Below are 23,944 nucleotides of genomic sequence, written 5' to 3'. Positions count from 1 at the left end.
TCCATGGCTTCTGAAAGCCATCATCTCTTTGAAGTGGATGTGCAGTTTGGGAAAAGTCATTTGGTTGTTGATGGTTGCATGCAGGGAACCAGGGCGGGGAGTTGGGGGAAATATACTACACTATTTACTGAACATGTTACATGCTGGGCACTCCGTATGTATCATCTTAGACTTTATCATCGGTGCAATGGAGATAATAATTGCATCTATTTCAAAGGGTTATTATAAAGTAATATAACCATAGTAATATATGTAAATGTTGACACATATGTAAAGTTGCCGGAGTATAGTTAGTAAGCAATCCACGAGTTTTAGGTTTTGTACAGGATTTTCTGGGATGCAGTGAGGTTATTTAGAAAGACTCTGAGCATTTCAGAGCTTGCTTTTATTAGGCAGGTCTGGAGGTGTGTTCTGTCCAGGACTAAGTATCCCCCACTCCTGAGGCAAGACCTTCCTGAGTATTCTACTCAGTGCCCGTGAATTATGAATTTTTACCGTCTGGCTGGTGGCAGGAGGCACCATCACTGGCTCTGTGCAAGTGTCAGGCACTGTTCTCTCACCTGTTCAGATGGTTCTTTCCTGATCAATAATCTGCTGAATATGTGAGAGGGACCCTCCGCATCTCTCTGGGGTCCTCTCTCCCCTCTGCAGCTCTCTGTCCTAAGAACTCTATCCACCTTGGTCTCCCTAGACCCTCAGTTAGGTCTCCTCAGCTCAGAAGTTCCCCAGGATCCTTCCGGTTCTCCCCCTGTGCACTGCAGCCTGGAAACTTTCTACATAGTAAGCAGCGTGATCTCAGGGCCCTCATCACTTCTTTCCCTGTCTCTTGAGGATTACCCTCCTTCATTACCCTTTCAATGTCCAGCGTCTTGCTTGGCTATTTTGGTTGTGCCAGGCAGGAAGATAAATCTGATCCCTGCTACTTTATCTTTGGAGGGATATGTCTCAGGACATATAAGCAGCACATGTCTATCTCTTAGATTTTGCTGCATAACAATGATGCTAAATGTAGTGGTTTAAAACAACTGTTTATTTGCTTGTGATTGGGCAAGTTGGCGTTGTGGGCTGGGCAGTGCTTCTGGTCTTGGCTGGGCTAACTCCTGCACCTGTAGTCAGCTGTGAGCCAGCTAGGGGGCTCTGCTTCCAGGGCATTTGCTGGCTGTTGGCTGGAGGGAGGGGGACAACTGGGCGATGTGTCTCCCATCACCCAGCAGGCTAGCCTGGCCTTGTTCACATGGTGGCTGGGTTCTAAGAGCACAAGAGAACAAGCCCCATGATGAACAATATTCAAGTCTATTCTAACATCCCTTTGCTATTGTCCCTTTGGCCAGTCATGAACTCAGATTCAAGGGGTTGATAAATAGACTCCACCCCTTGATGAGAGGAACTACAAGGTCACACAGAATATAGGAGGGCAAGAATGTGTAGTCATTTTGAAGGTCTAGTCTACCATAACTATTATTATTTCACTTCAATCCCCACAACAAACCAGGAGGTAGATCTTATCATCGACCTTTTCCACATGAGAAAACTGAGGCTCAGGAGGGTGAAAGGGCTACATAAGATCTCACACTAATGAAAGGCAGGGCCAGGACTTGACCCAGGGTCTGCCTGAGTCAGAGCCCTTGCTGCGGCTCTGCATTGTGTGGTCGGTCTGGTGTACACACGTGGGGTATGAGTGATTCCAATTAGGTGCATCTGTGTGTAACACCATCAACTGTTCATCCCCACCCTGGTCCCTGCTGCCCCTGCAACTGCCCATCCTCTGGATCCTTCCTGACACTCTGCCACCATCCGTCCCCCAGAGGCCCTGTGGGGCCGAGGAATGAGTTAGCCGGAGACAGCTGTGTGTTGGGGCCCATGTGGAGGGGAGCTCACAGGTGCTCATGACCTTGGTCTGCACCCAGCTGTTTCTCATTGGGTCAATCAGCCCCTTCCTCTCAGTGCTGCACTGAAAGCCTCTCTGCCTCCAAGGTCTTTCTTGTCCCCATTTCTCCCTCAAGTCTAAGACAGATGGGCCCCTGAGAGAGGCCCCGGTTGGATGACACCTACTGCCTCAGGCCTTCAGGGGCTGCTGAACTTGGGGGTGGGCACTAGCTGCAAGCTAAGTTTCTTTTCCTGTCACCCAAGCCTTCCATGATCTCCCCCTAACCCACTTTCCCACCCTAAGTCTCGCTGCCCATCTCCACTGCCTCCATAGTTTAGGCAAGGGCACCATGGCTTTGCCCCTGTGGGCCCCGCCCTCGGGTTGTCCTTTTCTAGCTCCTGCTCCCTCGAAGCCACTCCCTGTCTTGCTCCAGTTTGTGTGTTATGTCTAATCATTCCATTCAGGTTGTAACTTCCTGAGGGAGCAGGCCCTGTCTCATTTGTGTTTGGCCAACCCCAGAGCCTGCTGTGGTGCTTGGTGTTCAGTGAGGTGCCCCGGAGGTGGACCAGCGGAGAGGCACCACCTTGCTCTCCTCCCCAGGAGGTCCTGCGGTTGAGTTCTGGGAGATGCACCTGTGTTCTCACAGTAAATGTCTCTTCTCTGACCAAGGTAACATACATGAGTTCATGTTAATGGAAATCAAGAGACTCTTGGTTAGGATAGGAAGAAGGTGTGGTGTCGTAGCTCTCTGGGATGATACAATAGTATTTATTGGAATCTTGGGAGCCTTCAGCACAGGACAATCTGTAATGGTGAAACCTCAGCAGGTAGAGACAGTCAATAGGACAAGGTACTATTTGGGCATTTGAAGGGTGTGCTTTGCTGCTCAGAATCTGGAGGAACCGGCCCGGTGAGGGCTGGGAGCTTGTATGACTTTCAGAGCCATGTGTTACTGTCCGTGGTGCTGAACAGTCATTGTTGATCTTTGGCTTATGACTGTTTTTTCTAATCGAGGGACAGTGGTGACATCTGCGTAATGTCTCTCAGAGCTCCTGAACTAGGTAAGGAATAAAAAGGTGAAGGAAAATAGAAGGCGATGAGGAAGCAGGAAATACAGGGAGGGGGTGAGGGTGGGGAGAGCAGATGCTGTTAGAAAGGGTCTTTTGATTTTAAAACATTTGTTTTCACCATGAAAGAAACAACCCTAGACACAGACTATGGCCCAAGTACTGAAAAACTGAAGGATGTGGATAAATTCGAGCACTAAGCTAAGCAAACGTGGGTGAATATTGATAAGATTGGGAAAAAAATATCAAGATAGTTCAAGTGAAATGGTATCAGTCATACTAAAGAGCCCATAATATTTATTTTTATATATTATTATAGATTTATACTATATGGAAAATTTACATCTTAGTGGTGTAATATATATATGTATAATATTACACATATTATAAATGTTTATGTATATTATATATATCTGTAATGTGCTGTAAAATATGTTATACATAATATAGTATTATAATACATAATATATTATGCATAATACATATTTATACTATATAATATTACATGTAATATCTGTAATACTTATTATTACATGTTCACTATAAAATTAAGCCACATGAGAAACTTTAACGAAGAAAGCAATGAACAGTCCTGTTCTGTCACTTGGAAATACTATATTTCATAAAATCTAGGTTTTGATTCTAAGAAAAATAATTTCTTCAATCACTAAAAAAAATGCTGCCAATTAAATCACAACACAGTACTTTTTATCATTTGGAATTTTTATTGAAAGAGCTCTTAGACTTACTTAAATATATATTTTATGATATATTATTCTCATGCAAACATAAAAAGGAAAATACAAATGAAATAAATGGGGCATTGTATTCTTAAACCATCTTACATTTAGAATTCAACTCTTCTGAATCACTTCTTTTTTTTTGGCTGTCAAATGATCTTTAATTGAAATATTTCCCTTTGTAGTTCTCTCTTTAAGATTTTATTTATTTTTAGAGAGGGGAAGGGAGGGAGAAAGAGGGGGAGAGAAACATCAATGTGTGGTTGCTTCTCATGTGCTACCCACTAGGGACCTGGCCCACAACCCAGGCACGTGCCCTGACTGGGAACCGAACCAGTGTCCCTTTGGTTCACAGGCTGGCACTCAATCCACTGAGCCACCCCAGCCAGAGCTCCCTCTGTAGTTCTTAACTAGTGGGGCATTCCACTGCACCACTGTTGACATCATCTGTGATGTCATGAGCATGGCGGCCATCAACATTGTAGCCCACAGACTGGGCCATCCCCAGGATCTCTTTGATGCTTCCAGAGAGTTCTTTAGTTAAAGACTGGTGTCATATCTGTTGGGCAATGTTGACAATCTCATCAGAAGTGATATTTCCACTGTGCTTAACATTTTTTTTGCTTCTTTCTGTCTCGCAGCAGTTCTCTGAGGGCTTCGATGATCAGGGCGGAGGCAGAAAGCACTGCCTCAATATGGGTCTGTCTGTCCTGAGTGGCCAGTTTCACCATAATCCTCAGACCCTTGCCACACTGGCTGCTTTGGTGATGTCATCACCAACCTGTTTTTGGAGACAGGCCCAGGGGGCCGATCTTGGGGGCCACAGCAGATGAGGCACCAACTTCCCCACCTGTGCACCTCAGGTGTACAACTTTGACCTTGTTGGGGTTGAACTTCAGCGGCTTGGTGGAGGAGGCTGGTGTCAGATGAACCTGGATTCAGGATGACCAGAGAAAGTTGCACCTTCGCCTCCTCCAAGCTGAAAGCTGAAACAGTTTTTGACCTCAGGTCGTGTGTGTGACTACAACGTAATTCTTTGTGCTCAAGAGTGTGGGGTGATGAAACGTGTGTTAAAAGAGTGCCCTGAGCTCTTCTTCCAAATTACTGGTCCCCACCGAACATTCTGATGCTGGCACCTTATCTTACCAGGAGGTGTCAGCAATGACAACTACTTCACTACTGACATCAAGCCAACAGCCGCTGCAGGAGCTCCCTACATTTCCAAGTTGCTTGAATGTGGAAAGTAAATCTGCATTCTAGAATGGGTGAAGACAGAAGCCTGGCAAACATTATTTCCAATATCTCTCTATGCTTACACGCAAAATAATAATGAATGAATAAGTGAGAGAAAGTTTTAGATAAGGTTAGACAGAAATGATTTTGTAAAGGTTGATCCCTACTCTATATTTTATCAAAATGTAAGATTAATTTTCATCACATTCAACAGCAGAAAAAGAAGTTTAGGTAGATCTGAAGGAAATGCTGTGCTTTAAACATTTTCCCCGTCACAGGATATAGTAGTTACTAAAAGACTCCTCCAAGGTTAAAGAAAAATGATTATAAAACCCATTGAACCATAAAGACGTTAGAGTCATTAATTTTTCAAATCTCACGGTTCAATTTTAGACAGTATTGTTGATTCCCTGCTACAAAAGATGAGGTGGTTAGCACAGCTACCCTCCCCCTCCCTTTATAAATCACCCAATTTTGCTACTCCTGTGGATTTTCCTTTCCCTGGGGTTTATTTTATATATATTTCATTCTGTTCCGTAATCATAATTTCCAGATTATATAAATAAACGTGTCCAAGGCTGACTGCCCAGTCTTTTTACACTGGTTTCTCCGTTCTTAAGTTCTTTTGATTTTGTAATTATTTATTTTCAAAGTACTATATGCACATAACTTTCAAAGTCAAGTTTTACCACGTGGCTCTAAGTGAAAGCTAGCATTTCTTTGCTCTATGTCCTCACTCATCCAACCTCACCATTCTGAGGGTGTAACCACCGTCTCCCACCACTCTCTCCTTTGCTACCACACTCACTCCCCAAAGCACTGACGTCCTGCTGTGGCAGTTGACATTCTAGATACCTAAGTGGGCCCTCTCCTAGAGGCGCATGAGTACACTCGACCTCCTCTCATCTTCCCAAAAGAGTCATCACCACTTTCAATGGATGCAGCATCCAGTGCAGGGCATGCCTGCATATTGTGACACCTGGATTAGATGATTTTTTAAACAATTTTATTTATTTATTTTTAGAGAGAGGGGAGGGAGGGAGAAAGAGAGAGAGAGAGAAACATGGGCGTGTGAGAGAAACATTAACTGGCTGTCTCCACAGGCCCCCAACTGGGGATCTACCCCACACCCCAGGCATGTGCCCTGACTGGGAATCGAACCAGCAGGCTTTTCAGTTTGCAGGCTGGTGCTCAATCCATTGAGCTACACCAGCCAGGTCTTGCCTTGTTTACTTTTAGTCTATGGTTTAAAAGCAGGGCTATGAGGTACCACAGGGTTGGAGACATAAACTGGACCTGAAATGAACTTGAACAATTATTCGGAACCATTAGAAATTTACTCTCAAAACAATTGCTTGTAGCTGAATCCAGGTGTGCTGGAGACCAACTTATGACTGGGAGCTCCTCAGATTAAATTTCATGGAAAAGAAAATGTTCATTAAAGGACAAATATTAAAAATGTGTTAATTTGAAGCTTGTGAATATATTTTTAAGGCTCAACCGTAACTTCAAATATTACTTATACATCAGAGCAAACGAGATATTTGGGGAGAGGAGTAATTTTTATCACTGACATTATCTACAATTGCTAGTGACCGGTGACAATAAAAACCAGACTGACTTCTAGTAAATTTTATTATCGGTTTGAAGTTATCTGCCGAGAGTGTGTCCCTCATTGCTTGCATTCAGGGCAGACTGCTCCCACCATCCTGCCTTTCGCATGCCACTGGTTCAGTGTTTATACTACCAAGATAATACAGTGAATGGTGAGAGGTGAGCCATATATTGTGCTATAACTCCCTCTTAACTTTTTGTATTTTCTGGAGTTAATAATTGCCTCTTTTTTGTTTACTTAGATTTCTGTATATTAATTCATTCTGAAAATTTCCACCAGAACTAAAAATTTTGTATAAGGTGTGAAGTTTTAGGCAAAATTAATTTCTCTGTATATGGATGTCCAATTGCTGTAACACCATTTGTTGAAAAGAATATCATTTTTTTCCCTTTGAGTTGTCTTTGCATTTTTGTGAAGAATCAGTTGGCCACATTATATAGGTCTATTTCTAGACTCTCTTTTCTATTTCATTGATTTGTGAGTCTAACCCTTTAGCAATACCACACTGTCTTGTTTCATGTGGCTTTATGGTAAGTCTTATAATAACCCGGATGGTGTAGTTCAGTTGGTTGGGCAGCATCCCACAAAGAGAAAGTTTCAATTCCCAGTCAGGGCACATGCCTAGGTTTGTGGGGCTCGTCCTCAGTTGGGCACGTGGTCAGGCATGTGCAAGAGGCAGCTGATGGATATCTCACATCAATGTTTCTCTCCCTCTCCTTCTCCCTCCCTTTCTCTCTCTCTAAAAGTAAATACATGAAATTTAAAATCAAATAGTGTGATTCTTCCAACCTTATTCTTTTCAAACTTGTTTTGACTATTCTAGTTGTCTTCCCTTTCCAATTTTATTTTTATTGTTTTAATATTGGGACTTCCAGTATGATGTTAAATAGAAATGGCAAGAGGGGCATCCTTTCTTTTTAAAATTCTTACAACTTCTTACACATGAGTGCCTAGGCATGTCTCTTGCTGCTCTTTGATTCTTCAAGAAATTTCATTTCAAATTATTAATTTCACATTTAACAGAAGTTTGTTGATGCCTACAATAGACCAGGAATGATATGCCAAAACAACAAATCACATTGTAATCAATTTGTGAAATAGAGAAAGGAAAAAGGTAAACCATTCATAATCCCACATCCCTTAACACATTTGTTGTTGAGATCAGGGTATTTACTGCCAGCGTTTTTGAACAACACAACTTTTAAAGTGGTTCCAGCGAGCCTCATTAGCTGCAGTGGCCATGGCTCTCTGCCCAGCGCCTCCCTTAAAAGTTTCCAGGCCCCAGGAGAGGTGGATGAGCCAGCTCAGACCTCATCTGGGTTCTGACCTTCCGCTGGGACACAGCAGAAGTTCAGTTTCCAGTGGGGATTTTCAATACAGTTAATAGCCTTTCATTTGAATACGATTTTCTATTTTCCATATTCCTACAGCAGCATTAGCTCGCTTGTTCTCATCTATCCTCCTCAGACTGCCACTGCATGAGGAGGAAATGGAGGCAATCACCAGGGGTGTTGGAAAGAGCAGCGGTATTATAGTCCTGTGTGTACCCAGATATGCCACTAACCGACCACACGACTGGGAGCAGGTTCTATCGTGTCTCTAGGCCTCACGGTCTGCATTTGTGAAAGAGAAGGTTGGATTAGATGACCCCTTAAGGCTTCATAGAGCTTCAAAATTCCATGACTCCATGTCCTGTTCAGGGTTACATGGCTTGTTTGTGGCAGAACCAGGGTAAGAATACAGGTGTTTTTGGCACTTGGTCCAGTGCTAATCCGATCATACCACAAACAATCTGAGTACCTCCACGAGTTTCCTCCAGAATGAGTGGGTGCTTCCACCTCCTTCTTCCCTGTCTGTTGTTGGTCTAGAAGGATTGGCTGGAGGGAAGGAAAAGGGAGGGCACTGGGTGCACTGGGAGGGTGGATAAAACTAAAACAGAACTGTAACACTTTGCTCTTAAACCTGCGCTATAAGGAAGAATGATCAGGGAATAAGTGCTGGAAATCTTGGAGGAAAGTGGCTAAGTCACTTTTAGGGGCACTTTTTTTTGGCCGGGGGGAAGGAATGCAACCTGGTCACATACCCTGAACCTTGAGTAAGACAGCTTTTAAAAGAATGAGATAAAAATAAGTCTGATTCCATAAGCAGAGACATCTCTGAAAGATAGTATATGACAAGGAGACTGGAGAGGCACTAGCCAATGGCAGATGTGAAAATTCTGTGAATCTAAAATAGCCTCAAAGTTAAAACGGCAATGAGCTGAGTCTTTGGATAAGAAAAAGTAATCCGGCGTAATTGCCCAGGGAAGCCGAGAGACCACAGAGCCCTTGAGCTCCTGGTAACTCCCATTTATTCCAGCAAGGGGCAACATTTAAAGCAGAAAAGGGAGAGAACACAAACAGGGAAATAAGACCCTGGAGAGGTGGACGATGGTGAGTCCAGATCATCAGGCCCGGACACTTAGTCTCCCAGGCAAACTCTGGCCACGTGTGAACTCAGCCACGATTGCGATCTTTTCCCTCCCGGTTTTCAGATTGGATAATTTCTATTGATCTATCTTCAAGTTCACTGACTCTGTCCTCTGTCATCTCCACTGAGCCCCTTCAGTGAATTTTGTATTTCCATTGTTGTATTTTTCAGTTCTAAGACTACCATTTGGGGTTCTTTTTTAGAGTTTTAATTTTTGTCGTTGTTGAGAACTGCTATCCTTCCCACATGTTTCCACATGTTTCAGGGGCTATGTTGGTAATAGTTACTTTAAAGTCTCTGTTTGATCATTTCAACATTGACATGATGTTAGAGTTGATATTTGTTGGTTGTGTTTCCCTTTCAAGTCGTTGAGGTTATCCTACTCTTTTTAATTTTAATGTTGCATGCTTTTGAATTGTATTCTGGAAATATCATATTGTGAGACTTTGAGCCCTCTGAAGAATGTTGATTTGCTTTGTTTGTTTTAGCTGTCAGTGAACCCCACAGGCCCTGACCTGCATTGTGTCTCCTGTGGTTCCAACATCGGCAGACTTTTCTAAGCCTCTGTGGGGCTATTTGTGTCTGCACCATGTGTGCACCACCTAGGGGCCAGTCTGGGATCTGGGCAGTGGTCCACACTACACCTTAGTTCCCAAAGCCTTTGCTATGCTGCTTCAAGTCCAATCTTCCCATGTATAGATTTAAGGATCCTTTCCGCTCTGTGAGTTATGCCACCTGGCTCCTAGGGTCCCCTTTTCTTTCGCTATAAAGCCAGGGGCTTAGCCTCCCAGTGCTACCACGAACTTTCCATCACTGGGTCTGCCTCCATCCAAAGCGGTGAAAGTAAAGAGAGAAAAAGCTCATGTGGATTCTCCACATATTACTTGGACCCTGTTCATCCAAGTCTTCCTGCAAGAGAGGACTCCTGTTCAGAGTTCTAGTGCTTGAGCAGCTGCCGCAGGATTATAACTTCCATGAATGGAGGATAGGAGTAGGAGGAGAAAAAGAGCAAGGGGGAAAAAATTACACTAGAGGGCAAGTGGGTTGGGGGGCAGTAGAGGAAGGTGGGTTCGGCTAGGGTGGGGTGGAGGGATGAGGAGAAAGGCATACAACTGTAATTGAATAACAATAAAAATGAAAAAGAGAAGTAATAGAAAATCTCAACAGACCTATAAACAAGAAAAATTTTATTTAAAAATCTCCCAACAAAGAAAAGTCCAAAACCAGAAGGTTTTACCAGATGAATTCTACCAAATATTTAAAGGACAATTAACTCCAATACTATTCAATGCTTCCAAACAATAGAAGCAAAGGGAACATTTCCTAACACATTCTATAAGGTCAGCATTATCTTGATACCAGAGAAAAACAAAGACCCCACTAGAAAATAAAACCACAGACCAGTCTTTCTTATACATATAAATGCAAAAATCCTCAAAAAATACTAGCAAACTGCACATTAGCAACATCACATAAAAAGGATTACATACCATAGCCAAGTGGGGTTGACTCCAGAAATGCAAAGATGGTTTAGCATAAGAGAAATCGACCCATGTAATACACTACATTAATAAAATGAAGGAAAACCCACATAATCATCTCAGTAGATGCAGAAGAAGCATTTGAAAAAATTAAACACCCTTTCATGATGAAAACGTTCAGAAAATTAGAAATATAATGGGGTCATTTATGAAAACCCCAAAATAAACATCATCCTCAATGGTGAAAACTTAAATCTCCCTCTCACCCACAGCCCCACACTAAATGAGAAAAAAGAAAAAGATGCTTATTTCAGCACTGCTTTTCAGTATTGTAATAGAAGTTCTAGCCAGAGCCATTAGGTAAGAGAAAGAAATAAAAGACAACCACATTAGGAAGGAAGAAAAACAAACCCAACTATTTGCAGATGACATGATTCTATATAAAGAAAATCCCATAGAATCCACAAAAAATCTTTAGTGGTAATAAGGAAATTTAGTAAAGTTGTAGGGGCACAGATCAATGCACAAATATCACTTGTGTTTCTATAAACTAGTAAAATACCATTATAAAAAGAATTATAAAAATACCATTTAAAATAGCATCCAGGACTTCCAGCCAAGATGGAGATGTAGGTAGATACACTGTGCCTCTTTGCACAAACAAAAGTAAGACAACAAATTTAAAAACAGAAAACAACCAGAACTTCTAGAAGATTGGACTGTATGGAAGTCTGACAACCAAGCTGTTAAAGAAGAAACATTTATCCATACTGGTAGGAGGAGTAGATAGGACTCACGACAAGGTGGTAGCTGGAGGACTGGAGCGGGCAAGGCGGCAGCTTGTGCATCAGGCAAGGTGGCAGCTGGTGGACCAGGCAGTACCACATTTGTGTGTGGACAAACTGGGAGGAACAGCTGGGGAGTGAGACAGACAGCGCAACCCAGGATTCCAGCATGGGGAAATAAAGCCTCAAAACCTCTGACTGAAAAAACCTGTGGGGCTTGTGGTGGTGGAAGAAACTCCCACCCTCATAGGAGAGTATGTTGGAGAAACCCAAAGGGTCCTAGAATGTAGACAAACCCACGTGTTTGGGAATCAGCACCAGAAGTGCCCAATTTGCTTGTGGGTGGTTGAAGAAGTGACTGAAAGCCTGCCCAGACCTTAGCAAGTGGCATTGTTCCCTCTTGGACCGCTCCCCCACATAGGGTGCCTCAAGGCAGCAATGTGGGTTGCCCTGCCCTGAGGAATACCTAAGCTTCTTCCCCTTACTATGTAACAGGTGCACCAAGACAAAAAAAAAAAAGGCCCAAATGAAAGAACAGATCAAAGCTCCAGAAAAAAATACAACTAAGCAACAAAGAGATAGCTAACCTATCATATGCACAGTTCAAAACACTGGTAATCAGGATGCTCAAAGAAATGGCTGAATATGGCTGTAAAATAGAGGAAAGAGTGAAGGCTATGAAAAGTGAATTGAAGGAAAATGCACAGGAACCAACAGCAAGGGGAAGGAAACCGGGACTCAAACCAATGGTTTGGTGACAAAGAAGAAATAAGCATTCAAGCAGAACAGAATAAAGAAACAAGAATTCAAAAACTTGAGAAGAGGCTTAGGAACCTACGGGACAACTTGAAACATTCCAACATCTGAATCATAGGGGTGCCAGAAGGAGAAAAGGAAGAGCAAGAAACTGAAAACTTATTTGAAAAAATAACGAAGGAGAATTTCCCCAATCTGGCAAAGGAAATAGACTTCCAGGAAGTCCAGGAAGCTCTGAGAGTCCCAAAGAAGTTGGACCCAAGGAAGCACACACCAAGGCACAAAATTACATTACCCAAGATTAAAGGTAAGGAGAGAATCTTAAAAGCAGCAAGAGAAAAGGAGACAGTCACCTACAAAGGAGTTCCTGCAAGACTGTCAGCTGATTACTCAAAAGAAACCTTGCAGGCAAGAAGGGGCTGGACAGAAGTATTCCAAGTCATTAAAGGCAAGGAGGAACATCCAAGATTACTCTATCCAGCAAAACTATCATTTAGAATAGAAGGGCAGATAAAGTGCTTCCCAGATAAGGTCAAGTTTAAGGAGTTCATCATTACCAAGACCTTATTATAGGAAATTTAAAGGGACTTATCTAAGAAGAAGAAGAAGATAAAAAATATGAACAGTAAAATGACAACAAACTCACAACTATCATCAACTGAACCTACAAAACCAAAAACTAATTCAGCAAACAACTAAAGCAAAAGAACAGAAATAGAATCACAGAAATGGAAATCACATGGAGGGTTATCAGCAGGGAAGAGGAAGGGGGAGAATGGGGGAAAAGGTAAAGGGAATAAGAAGCATAAATAGTACGTAGAAAATGGACAGGGGGAGGTTAAGAATAGTATAGGAAATGTAGAAGTCAAAGAACTTATATGTATGACCTATGGACATGAACTAAGGGGGAGGGGAATGTGGATGGGAGGGGGGTCCAGGGCAAAGGGGAATAAAGTGGGGGGAAATGGGACAACTGTAATAGCGTACACAATACAATATATTTAAAAAAATAAAATAGCATCCAAAAGAATAAAATACCTAGGAAAAATTTAACCAAAAACATGAAAGACTCGAACACTTGAAAACTACTAAATATTGTTGAAAAATATTAATGAAGACCTAAATGAATGAAAAGACACCTCATGGTCACAGATTGGAAAGTTCAATATTATTACGACAGCTGTACTCCCCAAATGACCTACAGATTCAATGCAGTCCCTATCAAAATTACAGTGGCCTTTTTAGTTTTTGCAGAAATGATCTATCCAACTCTCAAATTCATATGCAATTACAAGGGATTCCGAATAGCCAAAATAACATTGAAAAAGAAAAGGTAGGAAGATCCATACTTCCCACTTTCAAAACTTATGAAAGCTACAGTAATTGAAACAGTGTGGCATCAGCCTATGGATAAACATGTAGGCCAATAGACTAGAATTGAATGTTCAGAAATAACCTAAAACATCTATGTCTTATTGATTTTATTTACAATGGTGCCAAGACCATTCAGTACAGAAAAAAATAGCCTCTTCAAAAAATGGTGGAGCCAACTGGTTCCTCATGCAAAACAATAAAGTTGCACCTTCAACTCATTCCACATATAAAAAATAACTCAAAGTGAATTAACTATCCAAATATGAGTTAAAAATATAAAACTCTCAGAGGAAATAAACTTTCATGACCACAAATTTGTCAACGGATTTTAAAATTTCACACCAAAAGAATGAGCAAAAAATATTTTGGACTTTATAAAAATGAAAATCTTTTGTACATCAAAGTACATTATCAAAATATGAAAAGATAACCTACAGAATGGGAGAAAATATTAAATATTTGTAAATCACACATTTTATGAATCTAATATCCAGTATATAGAAAGAATTCTTATAACTCAAAAACAAACAAACAACCCAATTTAAAAGTGGACAAAGTATTTAAACAGGCATTTCTCCAAAGAAAATATACACATGGCTAATAAGCACATAAAAAGATGTTCAACACCAGTGGTTGTTAACACTTCTACAAAAAACCATAACAGCAACACCTGAAACCTATTTAATGTTATTAACCAATGTTATCCCAATACATTTAATAAAATTTTTAATAAAATTAAAAGAGAATTAGTGTTTTTTTAAAAAAATCTATTATCTCTTACTTGTGGAAGAGCTTTACATTGTTTCTTATCTCTCAGGCAGATACTTCATTTTACCAAGTACAAACCTTTGCAGGAAGGAATTCAGACCAACGTGGAAACACTGTGTAGATCAGAGAGCTCTAGAAGTCAGACCCTTTCTACAGAGCATTAAGGTTACAATGCCAGTTAATTCCAGTTTTGATCAATTCCTCATAACGAGAAAATACCCAGGTTTCCTGTACCAATCCGTGTACTGGGAGTAGTAATAATTCACACGTAGGGAATGCTGGCGGTTTATAGATGATGTGAGTAGACTTGGCTATGGATGGTGCATCCACGTTGGGGGTCTGGTTGGCAAAATAAAGGGCAAAGTTTACAGGGTAATAAGTTTCCATTGTAGATACAAACGTTTTCACACCTCTGACTTTCTCTAAGTAAAGATCAGTTAAGTTTAAAAGTGGAAGGAGAGGAGAGAGAAAAGGAGGAGGAGAAGAAAAACCAGAAATCAAACCAGTTAATCTTGCTGATTCCATGAGGGTGAACAGCTCACTGTACTGGGAGCAAGTCCGTGGTTCCCTGTGCGGTTCCAGGAGTGGGAGCAGCAGCTCCATCTGAGGACGTGTGACACGTGCAAATGCTTGGCCTCTGCACTGACCCACTGAATGAAGATGTCTGGGCCTGGGCACACTAATTTGCGGTTTAACACACTTTTCAGGTGATTCAAGGATAAGAATCACTGGTCTAAGGAGACAAGTTCTTCCAAAACATCCAGACAGTCTGATTTTTTTTGAAGGGACCTTTTGACCTTTTGGATCTTGGCCTGGGAATCCAACATTCTACAGATCTTTGAAATGTTCATTATCCTTGGTACTCTTGGCCTCCAAGGAACACCTCTCAAAGAGTATGTGTTGTTGAGACATTGGAAACTTTTTAACAACTCCCATTGCTCCTTTGGCCCCAGTGGTAATCAGCCCAGTCCTGCTTCCTGAGCCCAGGCCAACAGTTTCTACCTGAAGAAATTGCCTCTTCCCCTAGGGTCACACTCATAGCTGTGTATGCGAGGTATGGGCAGTGGCTTGGAAACCGAAGCTGCAGGCAAAGGATGCTCAAGAAGATGTAAGACCTGAAGGCTCTCTCTCCTTCTGGGCTGAAGGAAGGTGAGAGACCAGGTTCCCCTCATCTGTAAAGAGATCGGCTGTGAGAAAGATCTAGAAACGCTGGCTGGAAGGTGGGGAGAATAAACAAGGCACACAGACTTGACACTAGTGAGTCTCTGAAGGGTGAGGAGGGCCTCAGAAAGCAATGCAGGGAAGGCGGGGATGAAGACAGATGCGTGGGGGTGCACGTGAAAACTCAGGCTTTTAAAGACCAAGTGAAGACTTGGCCCTGCGATTTAGGGGCAGATGCCGAGAGCAAGGGGTGAAGAAATACACCCCCAAATTCTCCACATAGTCTCTTAAAACAAGATCACACAATTACCTCCTAATACATTAACTTAGGAAACATTTTTTTGAGCAACTGCCAGATTAGAGTTGCTGTTTTAGGTGCAGGACAGAGGGGCTACTATGTTGTTGAATTTACAATCTAGTGAAGAGAGACAAGAGGAAAAAAATAAATGTCATGTCTGAGGTATTTATAAAATGTATTGGAACCCAGAGAAATGAGAAATGACTTCTGATTGGGAGACGTGGGGACAGGAGTACAGAGAAGGGTATATCTGAGTATTTAGTTGAGAAGTTGGTAGAAGGTATTCCAGGAAAGAGAATCCATTACCAAAACCATGGAAAATACCAAACATATGAATTCCCTGGAGAAAAACCAGTTCCTGGGTACCGGGATGCTGGTTAGAAAGGCAGATGGAGGCTGCATTTGGTTGCTCTGTATGGCCTGCTGAGAGGGAGGGGCATGCATGTACAGGAGCATGGTTTTCTGCCCTGAACTGATCTGCAAAGCACGTTAGGAGACTTCTAAGAGTCTGAGTTTTAAGCTGTGGGCACTACACAGCCATTAAGATGATAATGAGGGAGAAACAGAATCAGGTATGAGTTTAGAAAGGACTCTTTGACAGCTGTCTAGAAAATGGACTGAAATGGAAGCAGAAGGATGAGATTAAAAAGACCTCTAATAGATAACAGATTGCAACAGGCAGGTGAGAGAGGATGGGAGATTGAGAGAAGGTAGCTGGATTGGGAGGCCACCTCGCTGCTCCCATGTTACCCTCTATCTCTCATCTTCCACCCACTTCTCTACCTTTGGCCCCATTTCCTCCCTCGCCCCATCACCTTTCCACTCTCTTCCTCCACGTGCTCTATCCCTTCATCTCACTTCCTCTTAATATCCCTTCTTTATTCCTTTGTCTGCCCTATTTCTCTTACTGCAACATCATCCTTTGTTTCCCACCTTTATATTCAGTACCATATTCTAAAATCATCATTCTTTCAGAAGAGCTCTCCGAGTCCCTTTCATACAATTTCATTGTGTATTCCTTAGTCCAGAGACCTCTCTCCCTCCCCTTTTTTTGTCTCAGCACACACACTATGTATGTCCTGTCTTCCCTCAATAAGAGGCCACCTACCTAAGTGACATGAGGGAAGGGGGCACAGAAGAGGTGCACACCCAGCAGTAAAATTACAAGCTTTTTGAGTACTAACTGTCAACAAGATTGGGCGCAGATAAATAATAAGATCCACACTTGGGCCTCTGGGAGCTTACAGTTGAATTATGGAGGAGAAACATAGACATGTGAGAAGTTCATTAACACTATAATGTGTTAAATGTTGCATTAGAAATGATCGGTAGAAAAACATGTTAGGAACAGGAAGAAGAGAGGATGTTGTTGGCATAAGAGACTACACAGAGAAGCGTGATTTCACGGACCATTCCAGGAACTTTCTGTGTTATTTTATTTAATCCCAAAGGCTATTCTATAAAGAAAACATTTTTATTCTGCATCTTGTTGCAGATGTGGAAACAGACCGAGAGATTACGTAATTTCCTCAAGGTTTCCTTTACTCAAGGAAAGAGAAGCCCTGACCTTCGGCAGCAGGTCTGTTGGACTCCAAGTGTCTTCCCACCACTTTATTACACTGACTCTTTGAACGGAACATTGTGTGTGTCTCTGGATGGATTTAAGGTCTTGTAAATATATAAAAAATATATAAAAAATAAAAAACAACAGCACCAACTTGTCAACCCTCCAGAGACAAGGTTATTTAATAGTCCCTTGGTGACACGGTCTGCCCATGAGGATGACCATCACACGGGCCTGGACAACTCGGTTTAGCCCCTGAGCAGTAAATGTGACTTCAGGAATCTGTGTATATAGATCGTTTTCCTTTGGTGTACAAAAAAGACATCATGGACTCAGGGAACCACACACGGGTGTCAGAATTTGTCTTCCTGGGGCTCTCAAATATTCGGGAGCTCCAGCTTGTCCTGTTCCTGCTGTTTCTGTTTGTCTACATCACAACTGTCGTGGGAAACCTCCTCATTGTGGTCACAGTGACCTCAGACTCCCGGCTCCACACCCCCATGTACTTTCTGCTTCGAAATCTGGCTGTCATAGACCTCTGTTTCTCCTCAGTCACTGCCCCAAAGATGCTGGCGGACTTCCTCTCGGAGAAGAAGACCATCTCTTACCAGGGCTGCATGGCTCAGATCTTCTTCTTCCATTTTCTGGGAGGGGCCATGCTCTTCTTCCTCTCAGTGATGGCCTATGACCGCCTTGTTGCCATCTCCCGCCCCCTCCACTATGGTACCATCATGAACACTCAGCTCTGTGTGGGGCTGGTGGTGGCTGCCTGGGTTGGGGGTTTCATCCACTCCATTACCCAGCTGGCTCTGATGCTCCCACTGCCTTTCTGTGGCCCCAATGTCCTGGACAACTTCTACTGTGATGTCCCACAGGTGCTGAGACTTGCCTGCACTGACACCTCCCTCCTAGAGTTCCTCATGATCTGCAACAGTGGGATGCTAGATGTCATCTGGTTCCTGCTCCTCCTGACCTCCTACTCAGTCATCCTGGTGATGCTGAGGTTCCACTCAGGGCAGGCAAGGAGGAAGGCAGCTTCCACCTGCACCACCCACATTGTTGTGATGTCTATGGTCTTCATTCCAAGCATTTACCTGTATGCCCGTCCCTTCACCCCCTTCTCCATGGACAAGGCTGTGTCCATCAGCCACACGGTCATGACCCCCATGCTCAACCCCATGATCTACACCTTGAGGAACCAGGAGATGCAGGCAGCAGTGAAGAGATTAGGGAGACACCGTCTGGTTTTTAAAAGGGAGTGAGAGTGGGCAGGTCACTTTGTTTTCCATTTGTAGAGTGGGCAGAGAGCTACTGTATCTCTTCTCTTTATTGTGGATATGTTGTGAGGGTCATAGTGGAAGTGAGTGAATTTTATTAACCAATGTCACCCCAATAAATTCAATAAAATAAAAATAATAAAGAGTAAAAAATAAACAAAAAATAAAAGAGGATTTCCCTACACATTCTCAATCCAGCATGGGCTCCTTTTCCCAATCCTCTGGCCATAAAAACTGGGCTTTTCTTGGTGTGTGTTTTTGTCTGTGTCCACCGCACACCTCTGGGACTCTCGAGTCTACGTCCATAGCAATGGAAGGAAGAGAGATCGGGAAACCAATACCCACATTGCTTGTTACTCAACTTTTGACTTCCCTCCACAAACTGCTGGCTGTGGCTCTGTTTTCAGTGTCCTCAGATTTTAGTTTTTATTTGTAATAAGTGGAGAAGTTGGAGAGAGTCTTAGAAGCTCTAAGTTGTACTTTTGATTTGTTTGGTGGACATGTCTTTCTGGTGTGATGTCATGGTCCTTGGGATATTATTCTGCTCTTTAGTTTTTTATTTCTGATAACTTTGTGTGGGATTTTCCCTTTATATTTTTCTGTGGCTCAATTTTTGGTGAAAGTACCATTGCTGAACTTTTAGAAGGGGGAGTGGTTCTCACATCCCCACCTTCCGTTGTTTTTATGCAGTATTGGAAAATGTGGTTTCCTGCTTTCTGAGAATTCCGAGCTGTGTCAGAGCTTGCCCTGTCCTCCCCACCTTTTTGGTCAGCATCTTCTGTTTCCTTTGTCTCCATGGTCTCGTCTGGATCCCTTTTGGTCCCATTCCCAGCAGTGTTTCTTCTGTGTGGGGCCAGTGCTGGGCGGAGGCTCTGGTTGGTTGGCTCTGAGAGCAGCTGTGCCTGAGGCTCCTAGCATTCCCTCTCCTCTAACTGTGGAGGAACCACTCTGTTTCAGTTTCTATCTAAAGAAACCCTTTTATTACTATATTTTGCCATGTATAATGTGCACTTGGTGCCCCTATTTTTGAGGGAAAAATAAGGATGCGCATTATACATGGGTAGTACTGATTCCATATCTATATAAATGTTTTTAACTCTTCTATTGAGGCTTCTGCATTAAAAGTGTAGCTCTAGAAAGTGATAACGACATCCGTATGCAAAACAATACCCTGGAATATGATAATCGGTTTTGTTTCTAAATAGAAATAAATAAATGATTCAATTAAAACATTAAAACCAAAGATTCTTTCCCGAAAGTTTGGGCCAAGACCATGGGTGTGCCTTATACATGGTAAAATACAGTATTTATTTTTTAGAAAGGGGGAAGGGAGGGAGAGAAACATTGATTGGTTGCCTCTCACAAGCATCCCAACCAGCACCAGGCCACAACTGAGGCATGTGCCCTGACCAGGAATTGAACTGGAGACCTTTCAGTTTTCCAGATGAAGCTGAACCTTGGCTGAGCCACACCAGTTAAGGCTCAGCTTCTACTTTTGAATTGGTCTGCCATACTTTCCAGAGAATACCTGTTGGATATTTTTAAAAACTGAACTCATTGGGGGTAATGTTGGTTAATAATAGTACATGAGTTTCAGATGTACAACTCTGTAAACATCGTCTGTATGTTGCATTGTGTTCTCACCACCCAAAGTCTAGTGACCTTCTGTCATCGTACACTGGACCCCCTTTACCCTATTCATCCTCTCTGTACACCCCTTCCCTTCTGGTAACCATCATACTGTTGTTTGCGTCTGTGAGTTGGTTTATTTGTTTTGTTTCTTGCTTTTGGTTTTATATCCTTTTGGCTATTTTTTATTATTTTCCTTTCAGGTCCCGCAGGCACCCTTTACTTCCCTCCACATCCTCCCTCACAGATACTGATACCAGGCAACCCTCGTGTACAGACTTCCCTCACTTGCATGTTGGGGTCAGTGGTTGTTTACTTTGCCATCTGTTGCTCTGCTGTTTTTTTCTAGTTACCTTCTCTTAGAGATTTTGGAATAGAAGTTGAGAAAACTTAAGTGAAATTTCCAAGGACATCGGACACAAGTGCACACTTTTTAATCCTACCTAGTCCAGCGGAGTCACACTTTAAGGAACCAGAAAAAGAAAAACAAACTAAACACAAAGCCAGAAGAAAGAAAGAAAGAATGAAGATTAGAGCAGAAGTAAATGAAATAAGGAATACAGAAACAATAGAAAAAATCAATGAAACCATAGGGGATCCTTTGAAAAGATGAACAAAATTTGCAAAACCTTAGCTAAATTGACTTTTAAAACAGAGAGAGAGACGGAGAGGCAAGGGGGGGGGAAAGAGAGAGGAGACAAGTAAATAAAATCAGAAATGAAAGTGGGAACATTACTACCAGTCTTATAGAAATTAAAAAGTATTGTAATAGAATACTAGGAGGAATTATATACCAACAAATTAGATAATCTAGATTAAATGGACAAATTCCTAAAGACAGAGAAATTATTTAAGAACTATTAGAAAAATCTCAACAGACCTATAACAAGTAAAAATTTTATTTAAAAATACCCAACCAGGAAAAGTCCAAAACCAGAAGGTTTTACTAGACTAATTCTACCAAACATTTAAGGAGAAATAACACCAATACTACTCACAGCTTCCAGAAAATAGAAGCAAAGGAACATTTCCTAACACATTCTATAAAGTCAGCATTACCTGATATGAAAGGCAAAAGAAGACCTCAATAGAAAATAAAATCACAAACCACTCTTTCTTATACATATAAATGCAAAAATCCTCAAAAAATACTAGCAAACCATATCCAACAGCACATTAAAAGGATTACATGCCATAGCCAAGTGGGATTGACTCCAGAAATGCAAAGATGGTTTAGCCTAAGAGAAATCAACCAATGTAATACACTACATTAATAAAATGAAGGAAAACCCACATAATCATCTCAGTAGATGCAGAAGAAGCATTTGAAAAAATTAAACACACTTCCATGATAAAAACGTTCAGAAAATTAGGAATATAATGGGGTCATTTATGAAAAACCCAAAATAAACATCATCCTCAATGGTGAAAACTTAAATCACCCCCTCCCTGCCGCCCCACACTAAATGAGAAAAAAGAAAAAGATGCTTATTTCAGCACTGCTTTTCAGTATTGTAATGGAAGTTCTAGCCAGAACCTAATAGGTAAGAGAAAGAAGTAAAAGACAACCACATTAGAAAGGAAGAAAAAAAAAAAACCCCAACTATTTGCAGATGACATGATTCTATATAAAGAAAATCCCATAGAATCCACAAAAAATCTTTAGTGGTAATAAGGAAATTTAGAAGTTGCCAGGGCACAGATCAATGCACAAATATCAGTTGTGTTTCTATAAACTAGTAAAATACCATAATAAAAAGAATTTTAAAAACACCATTTCGAATAGCAACCAGGACTTCCAGCCAAGATGGAGATGTAGGTAGATACACTGTGCCTCTCCACACAAACAAAAGTAAGACAACAAATTTAAAAACAGAAAACAACCAGAACTTCTAGAAGATTGGACTGTATGGAAGTCTGACAACCAAGCTGTTAAAGAAGAAACATTTATCCAGACTGGTAGGAGGAGTGGATAGACTCACAACAAGGTGGCAGCTGGAGGGCTGGAGGGGGCAAGGCGGCAGCTTGTGGATCAGGCAAGGTGGCAGCTGGTGGACCAGGCAGTACCACATTTGTTTGTGGACAAACTGGGAGGAACAGCTGGGGAGTGAGACAGACAGCGCAACCCAGGATTCCAGCATGGGGAAATAAAGCCTCAAAACCTCTGACTGAAAAAACCTGTGGGGGTTGTGGTGGTTCAGGAAACTCCCAGCCTCATAGGAGACTTTGTTGGAGAGACCCACAGGGTCCTAGAATGTAGACAAACCCACTCGTTTGGGAGTCATCACCAGAAGTGCCCAATTTGCTTGTGGGTGGTGGAGGAAGTGACTGAAAGCCTGCCCAGACCTAAGCAAGTGGCATTGTTCCCTCTTGGACCCCTCCTCCACATAGGGCACCTCAAGACTTCAATGTGGGTTGCTCCGCCCTGAGGAATACCTAAGGTTCTTCCCTTTACTATGTAACAGGTGTGCCAAGACAAAACAAAAAAGAAAAGAAAAAAGAAAAAGGCCCAAATGAAAGAACAGATCAAAGCTCCAGAAAAAATACAACTAAGCAACAAAGAGATAGCCAACCTATCAGATGCACAGTTCAAAACACGGGTAATCAGGATGCTCAAAGATATGGCTGAGCATGGTTGCAAAATAGAGGAAAGAGTGAAGGCTATGAAAAGTGAATTGAAGGAAAATGCACAGGAACCAACAGCAAGGGGAAGGAAACCGGGACTCAAACCAATGGTTTGGAGCACAGGGAAGAAATAAGCATTCAAACAGAACAGAATGAAGAAATAAGAATTCAAAAATATGAGGAGAGGCTTAGGAACCTATGAGACAACTTGAAATATTCCAACATCTGAATCATAGGGGTGCCAGAAGGAGAAAAGGAAGAGCAAGAAATTGAAAACTTATTTGAACAAATAACGAAGGAGAATTTCCCCAATCTGGCAAAGGAAATAGACTTCCAGGAAGTCCAGGAAGCTCTGAGAGTCCCAACAAAGTTGGAGTAAAGGAAGCACACACCAAGCCACATAATAATTACATTACCCAAGATTAAAGGTAAGGAGAGAATCTTAAAAGCAGCAAGAGAAAAGGAGACAGTTACCTACAAAGGAGTTCCCACAAGACTATCAGCTGATTTCTCAAAAGAAACCTTGCAGGCAAGAAGGGGCTGGAAAGAAGTATTTGAAGTCATGGAAGCCAAGGACCTACATCCAAGATACTCTATCCAGCTATCACTTAGAACAGAAGAGCAGATAAAGTGCTTCCTAGATAAGGTCAAGTTAAAGGAGTTCAAAGTTAGAGTTAAAGGAGTTCATCATTACCAAGACCTTATTATATGAAATTTAAAGGGACTTATCTAAGAAGAAGAAGAAGATAAAAAATAAAATATGAACAGTAAAATGACAACAAACTCACAACTATCATCAACTGAACCTACAAAACCAAAAACCAATTAAGCAAACAACTTAAAGCAGAAGAACAGGAATAGAATCACAGAAGTAGAGATCACCTGGAGGGTTATCAGCAGGGAGGGGGAGGGGGGTAAATGGGGGAAAAGGTACAGGGAATAAGAAGCATAAATAGTAGTCGACAATAGACAGGGGAAGGTTAAGAATAGTATAGGAAATGTAGAGGCAAAGAAGTTAAATGTATGACCTATGGACATGAACTAAGGGGGAGGGGAATGCAGATGGGAGGGGGGTCCAGGGCAAAGGGGAATAAAGGGGGGAAATGGGACACCTGTAAAAGCTTAATCAATAAAATATATTTTTAAAATAAATAAATAAATAAATAAAATAGCATCCAAAAGAATAAAATACCTAGGAAAAATTTAACCAAAAGCATGAAAGACTCGAATACTTG

The 23,944-nt window shown here is 41.8% G+C and overlaps 1 protein-coding gene and 1 pseudogene across 2 annotated transcripts; one reads left to right on the top strand and one right to left on the bottom strand.

The window, feature by feature from the left end:
* Positions 1-4,080: 4,080 nt before the first annotated feature.
* Positions 4,081-11,359, bottom strand: LOC112316496 (large ribosomal subunit protein uL11 pseudogene; annotated as a pseudogene).
* A 3,855-nt stretch (positions 11,360-15,214) lies between these two features.
* LOC128779255 (olfactory receptor 4D2) lies at positions 15,215-18,599 on the top strand. 2 transcript variants are annotated; one of them, XM_053911370.1, is made up of 2 exons: positions 15,215-15,304; positions 17,110-18,599. In XM_053911370.1, exon 2 carries the CDS (start codon positions 17,505-17,507, stop codon positions 18,438-18,440), a length of 936 nt encoding a protein of 311 aa, XP_053767345.1. In that variant the 5' UTR covers positions 15,215-15,304; positions 17,110-17,504; the 3' UTR covers positions 18,441-18,599. The 2 variants fall into 2 exon arrangements, with proteins under 2 accessions (XP_053767345.1, XP_053767346.1); XM_053911371.1 differs by lacking the exon at positions 15,215-15,304 and adding an exon at positions 15,379-15,412.
* The last annotated feature ends 5,345 nt before the right edge of the window (positions 18,600-23,944 follow it).

The sequence above is a fragment of the Desmodus rotundus genome, chromosome 9 (assembly GCF_022682495.2).
Source record: "Desmodus rotundus isolate HL8 chromosome 9, HLdesRot8A.1, whole genome shotgun sequence".
NCBI classification, from domain to species: Eukaryota; Metazoa; Chordata; class Mammalia; order Chiroptera; family Phyllostomidae; genus Desmodus; species Desmodus rotundus.
This window is presented reverse-complemented; position numbering and strand designations above follow the sequence as displayed.

Excerpts from the sequence above, each read along its gene's own strand:
- LOC128779255 (XM_053911370.1), top strand. The coding sequence starts at position 17,505 with ATGGACTCAGGGAACCACACACGGGTGTCAGAATTTGTCTTCCTGGGG.